The sequence below is a fragment of the Alexandromys fortis genome, unplaced genomic scaffold, assembly GCF_014885135.2.
Source record: "Alexandromys fortis isolate MF-2015 unplaced genomic scaffold, M_Fortis_MF-2015_v1.1 scaffold_4, whole genome shotgun sequence".
In the NCBI taxonomy this organism is placed as follows: Eukaryota; Metazoa; Chordata; class Mammalia; order Rodentia; family Cricetidae; genus Alexandromys; species Alexandromys fortis.
Genome location: NW_026067944.1, coordinates 14026550 through 14036781, shown reverse-complemented (window position 1 = coordinate 14036781; position 10232 = coordinate 14026550). Strand labels below are relative to the sequence as shown.

The following is a 10232-nucleotide window of genomic DNA, read 5'->3' as shown; positions in this document are numbered from 1 at the left end:
AATTATGATTCCTTTCAAAATTGCGTTAGACATTAGTCATCAAATCAAACCTTAATGAGGAACTGAAAAAGCCCATTTCCTGGAACTAGCACTTTCAAGGCATTATTTAAAGAATGACTGTAAGATTAAGAGAAAATACTTGAATTTATGAATGTGCCCTCTTTATAGGCTTGCAACCAAAGACAATCAGTGTCCCTGTTTTAAGACCACATGTAATCTCTTAGGTGTATTAATATATAATTACATGTGAAATACAATCTTGTATTTGTATATTACTTACTTTATAAGAAAATATATTATAAATCATATATTAATACTATATAACATGTTTTATGTAACTTATTGTCTTAGCTATGTTGACTAATACATACCTGTAAATGTATGCCTATAGATTAATCTAGAGCATTAAAAATTAGTCTTTAGTTATATTTATTTATGTCATGCATATACATTTTCCTGCAAGTATGTATATGCACTAGTATATACTTATGAAGAATCTACTGTACATAAAGATTATAATAATGTTTTATTTCACCATGTAAGAATTCTACAGATCTGGCTAAAGAGATGGCTCAGCAATTAAATCAATGACAGCTCATCACAGAACCTGGGTTTGGTTAGCAGCATCAACATGGTACAGTAGATTCTTCATTAAGTATTTGTGGGGCTGTAAATATTCAAGAAGTAGAGAACAGAATTAATCAATTTATTAGCATTTTCAAAATTGTTCTAATTATGGAAACTCAAGGAAATTTAAATGTATTTTACAGATTACATTTAATAGTGCATTCTAGGTAAATAGTCCTAATTTTTCATAAAATATGTATTTCATTTTTTATTCTTAATTATTCATTTGTATATATAGAAACATCTATTTTCTATGCCTATTTATATCTCTTCACATTATATATGATGTGTGTGTTTTGGGGTTAGCATTCTCACATTATTCAAATTAGATTTAAAATTAATTAACCGTTTTTTAAATGTTAGTAAGAATTCTTTGTTTACTCATTCATATGTGTGTAACACAATTTCTTCTAGATCAGTAGCTATTATTTGAATAATTTATTACCTAGTAGTGGTATATTACTTTGAAAAAAGAGTAACTGGAAAATAAAATGGTGTGTTAAAAATATATTAACAGTGGATGAACTCTTGGTAGAGAGACGATTAAGGTAGTTCTTATTTCTTAAAAAGATCTAAATGCATGTAGTTCTGCCAAAGGTAAAGCAAGAGTCCTTTTCATTATCTGTACCCTGGTAGGGCATCCTCAGCCAAGGTTCAATTTGTAACAGTTTTGTCATTATGTAGCTGGGTTAATGGGCAGCTAGCTTATTAACACACATATCACATTTATTTTTAACATCAAAGATAGCTGTTAAGTTTTGCTTCCCTACACGGAGTGGCATTTCTTGACTTCACTTAGTCTCAGAAATTTAAAACCTGCCAATTCTACTTTTATATGCATATCTAAAGTAGAAAATAATTTTTCCAACATTATCTTTTGTAATAGTTTCATCCAACAGATATCAAAAGCCTACAGAGCATTAGTCAGGGACAGAGTGATTAGTTTCTCTCTTTATGGATGGGTAATTAATATAAAAAGGATGGGAAAAAATCCTTAATCCCATTACGCTTGATCCATCATTTAGCAATGCTTTTGACTCTTCAAGGTAAAATCTGCATCTGAATTTCCCTAAAGCAATCAAGTCGTCAGTTTCACAAAATTATAAAACCCCACAGCAAACTGCACAGCGCTGATAGAAAAAAAAAGTGAGCTTTCTGACATTCATCTAAGAGAGTCTCATTGAATGAAAATGTTTCAAACACTTTTTAAATTATCCCTAATAGAATTGACCTAATTTTGCTTTAGTACACTCAGTCTGAAGATAAGTGCAATGTCTGCATAGCATGAGAAAGAAAATATCTAAGAAAGCTAGGTAAAAATGCTGTAGGTTATATGAACAAGCTGCTGAGTCCATAGGGGAACATGGAGTATGACAAAACACAAGAATAGCCCGTGGCTTCGTGAGGAAATTCAGACAAGTCATTCTGGAGATGCTCATGGCATCATTTCTAAACCCATAAAGTAGTAAGATGCTGTCCTGCATTGGCCTGCAGCTTTAACCGTTATTGATTTATCTTTCTCGCTGTAATGCTCCATAGCTCATAACAGTAAGACGTGACTCAGAGCAACCTTTGCATTTGGAACTCTTGGTGGGTTTGACATATGGAATATATAGTTGCAAAGGATCATATTTAGCTTATTTCCTCATGACATTCCCTAGTGTATTAATTCACTATTGCAAATAAATGACCTTATCTCTTTAAAAATAAATCATGGTTAAATATACTCAACAAAAACATTTCGACTAAAAATACTTAGAATGTGTACTTCAGGGAAACCCAGACAAAGGCAACTGAAGGAAGAATGGGTTTACTTTGGTTCACAGTTCAAGGTACAGCTCACCACAGACTGGAGGTCAATGGACCAAGGGCATGAAAAATGTATTCATTCATGGATCAGAAAGTGGGAAGGTTTTCATGACTCCATTAACTTAACCAAGATAATTCCAAGTATGCAAGGAAATCTGCTCTGCTCCTCTCCAAGGTGATTTTAGGTAGTAACTGACAAATGAAATCAACCATCAGGTACATAAAGTCATTTCTAGAAATCAATTTGTTATGTAGTCATCACCACCATTCATTTCCAGAACCACTGTTTCCTCAATTGAAGGAGAAATGATGCCCACTTCTCCTTCTCTTTATATTTCTGCTTCTGGCAAATATCTATATATTTGTCTTCCATTCATTTCATCCACAGTGCAAGTGTCAAAGTTCCATTATTTTCTAAATATGACTATAAAAATTTCATAATCTACACACCCAGCAGGATTGCTTGCACCTTTTTGTTACCATTGATAATATGGTAGCAAATAAAGATGAAATTCTTATTTTCATTTATTTTGTGCCTGTATAGATGACTATAAATCTTTTGTTCCAACATTAACTGTATATTAAATATTTTGATAGCAGCATAGCATTTGTGCAGTGCCCATAGCAATTTTCCCATACCTTTTTAATAACCCACTTATATTTAGAAATCATTTCAAGATTTGGTAGTCACCCCTCAAACATCATAATTATTCATAGTGAAACATCTTATAGGAGTGTATAAATTTCTATTGAAGTTGTGATAATAAATACAAACCAATGCGAAAGGTGAAGCACCTGAGTAGTAGCTGTAGTCTCTCGTTCATTCTCAATTGGGTCATCCCACGTCTTTACTGGGACACATTGAAAACATCTTTTAAGAAATGAGTTGGCAGGTGAGAGGAGAAGGTTGCAAGTGAAAAACAGTAAACCATGGCCCAAGGGAATAAAAAGCCTCAGTTTTCTGGGTCTCACTAGCTAGAAAGTCTGAGTATATAAATAAGCAAGAAACACAATATACAAACCGAACAGTTTACTTGCTCATTTACTTGTCACATGCTTAGAGATCACAATAGAAGATACCAAATATTTAAAAGTCTTTACTATGGGTAAGAATGATTAGTTTTTGCGCCTTATCAAAATGCAAAAAAAAAAAGATGCCAGCTAAACTTAAAGATGAACTTTCTGATGCTGAAACATGCTGCATAGTAACATGGAGTGCTCTGAAAAGAACGGTATTTTACAAGCTTTTCAAGTATATTCCAGCTGCAAAAACAAAAAAGCAAACAAAAAAAATAGGGAGATCATAGATGTTTTTTTCTGGCCAGGAGGTTAGTGAACAGTAACCTCTTGAGTCCCTTAAATGTTTGCATTTCTCTCATTTTCAGAGCTTTACCAACTATAGCCTGGGTTGTGAAAAGACGTTTGTACCCTAAGGACTTAATGATCTATATCTGGATGTAAACAAAATGATGGCTAACAGCAACAAAACTAAACTTTGTAGGCATGGATGCTATGTTCAAGAGAATCAGCCATGATAGGCAATAAAAAAGAACGGGAACAAAATCTTCGCATAACTACAGCTTTAAAAATTGAATTTTCTGTACTACTGCAGGGCTCAAATGTCTCGTGTTCTTATGATTCAACAGAATTCCCTTAAATAAAATGCAACTGTACTTTATATAATTTCCGTCTCCTTTTCATTTTGTTTGGAAAAAGTTCAACTCATATCTGTTCAATAACAGAACATAAAAATATTTACTTTGAAGATACTTCCAATGAATCTAAGGCAGCATATTAGAGAGATTGCTGGCACATTCATGGTTAATGAAGTTGTGGTTACAGTGTCCATATTATATAATAACCTAGATGTCTGTCAAATGATGAAAAGGAAACTTGGTATGGGGATAGATAGATAGATAGATGATAGATAGATAGATAGATAGATAGATAGATAGATAGATAGAGAGATGATAGATGATATAGATAGAGATAGAGATAGATATAGATATATAGATTTTATTTGCCCATGAAGAATAAAATTAAAATTATTTAATTTGCAATCAATGTACATTATTTCATAAAGTAAGTCAAAATTTTGTGTTACTTTACTTCAGCTATGAATAGGCTGTCCTTGCGCAGCACACATGTCAGTCTCTCCCATCCTGAGTTTTCCTGGGACCACTCTGCTTTCTCTGTCTTGTCATACATGAATTGTAAATAGCACCTTATCCACTGACCCCTTTAGGAACTTCCCTTGCAAGCTCACCAGCTTAGAGAAACCATTGCTGAGTAAAATTTAGAATGCAATGATTTTGATTGGAATATATATATCAGTAGTAGAAAGTATGTTTAGCTTTCAAGGCTCCATCGTTTCAATTGATGTTACCCCAAAGGAAAAGCAATACATTGTACTAGAATCATTATCGAGTGACACTTTCTTCTTCAGATGTTTCATTACATCTTATTCTTTCTGTGTCTCTGATATTGATCCATTATTAATTTTTTGGCAAGTGATTAAATGTATATCTTGAATTGGAGGAGACTCTGTTTTCGTAATGAATAAACAAAAAGTAATCACAGTTAAAGGGTCAGGCAGAAGTTTAAGCTGAGTATTATCCATGGGTTCCAAGAATAGGAACTGGGTCTCACCAAGGACTGCAATCTGGCAATCTCATCATTAGAGAATATTCATCCCCAGGTAACCTAATTCTTTTTGACAGTACGCAATGCTCTGCAACTGCAGCACAAAAATAAAAATTTCATGTGACAACAACAACATGAGACTATTTTGCTGTGTTAATACACTCAACTCTGATTATTTATAGATTTCTACTAACTGCATAAGACTGGAAAGGGTAAATATTGCTAGTTTAAAACAGACATTCACTATTCATTTTCTTAATGATTTACTGTTTTGGTATTTGAATTCAGACAAATTATAAAGGTGTAGGAATGTGAAATGACTGAACACATTGTATTTATTTGCAGTTGCTGTTGATGAGGCTACATTAAAACACAAGGTTATTCCATGATGTTTTATACAAAGCATATGCCCAATGACTGAGGAAAATGCCCAGGTTTGTGTTTTAAATCATTTCAGACATAGAGCATTGCTGCATATTTGCAAAATTGTCCTTTTATTTATAAATTCACCACTTCATGTATGTACTCCTACTTCACAGGTTCCCTGTCCTTCCTCTCTCCCGCTTCCCTCTTGCTCTCTTCTTCTTGGTCCAGTTCTCTCTATGCACATGGGAAAATTGCAGAGTTTAATAAGAGTGGCTTGGCGCATGAGCAGTAGCTGTAGAGCCGGAAAGATGGCGGAGGAAGGAGAAAGAAAAAAGATCCCTTTGGTTCCAGAAAATCTCCTGAAAAAGAGGAAGGCTTATCAGGCCCTCAAAGCCACCCAGGCAAAGCAGGCACTTTTGGCAAGGAGGGAGGGAAAATCGAAACAGTTCAGGTTTAAGCGATTGGAGTCATTCCTGCATGATTCCTGGCGGCAGAAGCGGGACATGGTGCGAGTCCGGCGACTAGAGGTGAAGCCTCGTGCACTGGAAGCACCCGATAAACACTCCCTGGCCTTCGTCATGCGCATTGAAAGGATAGAAGGAGTGAGTTCTCTGGTACAGAACACCATAGCAAAACTTCGCCTGAAGAAATTGTTCAGTGGTGTCTTCATCAATGTCACCCCTCAGACTGTAAGAATGCTGCGTACAGTGGAGCCTTATGTGACCTGGGGATTTCCAAATCTGAAATCTGTCCGGGAACTCATCTTGAAACGTGGACAAGCGAAGATTAATAATAAGACTGTCCCTCTGACCGACAACACCGTGATTGAGGAGCACCTGGGGAGATTTGGTGTCATTTGCCTGGAAGACCTCATCCATGAAATTGCCTTCCCGGGGAAGCATTTCCGGGCGATCTCTTCATTCTTGTGCCCATTCCACCTCTCTGTGGCCCGTCACGCTACCAAGAACAGAGTGGGGTTCCTCAAGGAGATGGGCTCTCCTGGCTATCGGGGTGAACGCATCAATCAGCTCATCCGCCAGCTGAACTAAACTGGGACCAGGATTTCCAGAAGACAATGCATTGAAGTGTGCATTTGTTAATAAAATTATCAATGTCTTCAAAGAAGACTATTTTCTGCCTTCAAAACCTGGAAGTGGTCTGCAAAAAGACAGCAGGGTGTGAGCATTGGAAACCTCAGCACAGCCCCCTTTCATGGAAAAGGATGTTCTCCACAGTGGCTGCCCCTGTCTCTGGATCAACGTAGGCCTTGGAGGAGTTACCCTACTTTGTCCAGCCTGATATCTTGGTGTTTAATATCTGGGTGGGCAAATAATCCAAACACCCCTCCCGCCCCTTCCAGTTCTCGGAATGCCATGGTCCAGACCGAGGGGCATACTTGAGTCTGGAAGAAGAAAGTCTTAGCCGGGCGATGGTGGCACACGCCTTTAATCCCAGCAGAGGTAGGCGGATCTCTGTGAGTTCGAGACCAGCCTGGTCTAGAGCTAGTTCCAGGACAGGCTCCAAAGCCACAGAGAAACCCTGTCTCGAAAAACCAAAAAAAAAAAAAAAAAGAGTGGCTTGCATAAGCATCCAATGAGAGTTATTGACTGGAGTTCTGATGAATTACCAGTGTCCACAGTAATGAAGACTGTGCTTCCCCCTCCCAGGTGCCCCCGAACAAACCTACAATCCCAATACTCCAAGTGTAAGCAGGAGGATTGTCATGAGTTTAGACTACACTGGCATAAATAATTTTAGACCAGCAGGTCTTAAAAAAACTTTAAATAATCTATACATATTCTAAATGTATGTAACAAAATAGATTCATATAATAAAGTAGGATTTAAAACTATATTAGACTGATAACTATCTGTATGAATGATGTTGTCCGCAAATTTTAACAGCCTACAGAAATTAAATGAACATAATTTCCCAACTTTTGCTTCTTGGGAGAAATGATAATGTTTTTTATTTAACATTATATTTACATATATCACATGGTGTGTGTGATATTCATATATATATCATATAATTTTTATATAACATGGACATTATATTGTTATTATATGTCATACATTGTCTATTGTACATGATGTATACAGATGTGATTGCCTCGCCGAAAAAGGTACCAAGCCACGTGGCTAACACAGACAAGTATTATGGGCTAATATATGTTATCAGAGTTAATAAGCCTGAACTAATAGTCCAATCAATTTATAGTTATTGTAGGCCTCTGCATTTATTTGGGTCTAAACTGATGTGAGAATTGGTGGGACAGAAACCGATGTCGACATTACAATATGTAATATATATATATATATATAATGTGATTGTATACGTATATATGTATATATACACACAAATATACTTCAAAACTAAAAATATAACATTCATATCTACCTCTCTATTTAGGAACATAAATATTCTTGATTGGGTTTCATCTTAATCACATAATATGTTTAGTGATGACTGCATGAGCCAAAGAGCTTTTCTCGAATGTTCACCTAGGCCAGCTTCAGCCAACATAAGGTAACTTGAAAACACAAAGCCTCAAAATTAAGCACGGCAGAAAAGAGCTTAAATAATTTTCGACAAATGTTAAAAACAGATGTTAGCAATCTCCCATCATATTCATTGAAAAGATTGCAATGCTTTACTCAGGAGACATCCAATTTTCAGTAGCACAGCTTACTTTTAAAAGCTCCAGGATGAACTGATTTCAAATGTACTTCCAGGTAAATAATTTCAACCATATTTGGAGCTTTTGGATAAATGCCAATTATGAGAAAGAAGCAAGCTGAAAAAAAAACCTGTCATTTTAATTCTGAGATAGTTGTTATTACATTATTATTTTTGACAGTAGGTGGTTTTTTTCTTTTTCTACTAAGGACTCATAATTTGCTTCAATATCGCACTATCAGCAAGAAAAACAAAACTTTGGAATTCTCCATGGCAAAATTTTCTAAAGTTTCAGTGAACAGATATTTCAGTCTCAAAAGTTACACTATAAATAGAGCACTCATAATCTTGCTCAATACACATTTCTCAAATGCACTTGGGAATCAGAATCATTAGGCATTTCTAATAATTTTATTTTAAAATTCATTTTGATGGAATTTATAAATAAATAGAAAGCTAAGAATATTGAGACATTTTTCCCACAGGAAAATATACATTATTATTTATTATGAAAAGAAGATAAAGGTTGCTAGATTTTCTATATATTAATGTGTATGTGTGTAAGTGTATGTACACATGTATGCACAAATACATGCATACGTAAAATCATTTTAAAGATTACGTATTTAACTCATGATTAGGAATGAATCAAGATACGATCTCAAAGCACCATCATACAAATGAATGTAAACATAGTGTCCATTTCTGAAGAAACAAAGTTAAGCAAAATAAATTTACTAAATTTGACAGTTACTGAAGATTATGAAACACTGGTAAACTTTTTTTTTCTCACTATATCATGGGCCAATTTTATTTCTAAGAAAACTGGAGTGGAATTTTGCTTTCCTGTAGCTTGCATTTCAAAGAGAAAATAAATAAAACTATGAATATGATTATTTTATCAAAGGGGTATCAAAGTTACACAGAAGAATAATCTGAGCTACCTGCATGAAGTTTTGAACCAGAATCTGTGTTTATAGATATATGTATGTGTGTGCCTATATATGTATGTGTGTGTGTGTGTGTGTGTGTGTGTGTGTGTGTGTGTGTGTGTGAGAGAGAGAGAGAGAGAGAGAGAGAGAGAGAGAGAGAGAGAGAGAGAGAAAGTACAAAGAATTTGGCTTTGGCATATATGTCACAAATGCAAATTTAAAGGTTATAATTTAGGCAAAAGAAGAAAAGAAGCTGGGTAAAATAAAATGCGACCATATAGATGACTGTATCTTGATTTATATTAAAATTAAATTCTGAGTTGTCTGAAATATATCTCGTTCAATATCGTAAATAGTAAAACCAATGATCAAATATTGATACATTTAGCTAAATCCAATGCATACATATATAGGCATGCATTTATTTTAACATGCTAGCATAATAAAGGAAAAAAACTTTATAGACAGTGTAAATAAATGTTTAAGATATCTTGCATAACTAATGTGTTTTACCTATAAAATCTAAGAAGTTACAACAAAGACCTTCTGCATGGAGTTCTTTGCTGGAAAAATGATATTAAACTTTTATCTGGATATAAGCATAGAAATACTAAAAAGGACTGCTTGACTTAGCAAGCGTAACAATTCCAAAATTTGTAAGAAATTATGGGTTTGAAATACAAATTCAAAGCTTCTACTACAAACAAATACTAAATTGAAATTGTGACTATTGATCTCTTACTTAACACAGCCACAAATTTAAGACCTGATGGTCAGCAATCATCTCATTGTTGCTATCTTAACGGAAATAAATTTAGTATTTTACCACACAGTCTAGATTTTTACAGATATTATTCAATCTGAAATAAACACAAAACAATAGAAATTGCATTATATTTGTTTTAAATTATAGTTTAATTAATACTCCATATTTCAATGTGTAAAATTGCATTATATAAAAAGCTAAATATTTTGGTTTAATTGGGAGTTTGGTTGAGGAAGTAGATTCATTCTCAGAGAAGCATTTATGTCACCTTCCTACATAGTTTTTCAAAGACAAAGACAGACTCATTATGAAAGAGTGAACTTCTGAGACCGTATAATGCAAATTTTAATTTCTGTTTCATAAATGATGCTATGATCTTGGATTTCTTTATAAAACTCCCTTGACTTAAA

At 34.4% G+C, this 10232-nt stretch overlaps 2 protein-coding genes across 3 annotated transcripts in view; one reads left to right on the top strand and one right to left on the bottom strand.

Moving 5' to 3' along the window:
- The window catches only part of Cadm2 (cell adhesion molecule 2), an 889457-nt gene that overhangs the window by 704892 nt on the left and 174333 nt on the right, over positions 1 to 10232 (bottom strand). The window lies entirely within an intron of this gene.
- LOC126505609 (60S ribosomal protein L7-like 1) lies at positions 5727 to 7007 on the top strand. The gene has a single exon (XM_050148737.1). The coding sequence runs from the start codon at positions 5727 to 5729 to the stop codon at positions 6492 to 6494; it is 768 nt and encodes a 255-aa protein (XP_050004694.1). The 3' UTR covers positions 6495 to 7007.

Excerpts from the sequence above, each read along its gene's own strand:
- LOC126505609 (XM_050148737.1), top strand. The coding sequence starts at position 5,727 with ATGAGCAGTAGCTGTAGAGCCGGAAAGATGGCGGAGGAAGGAGAAAGA.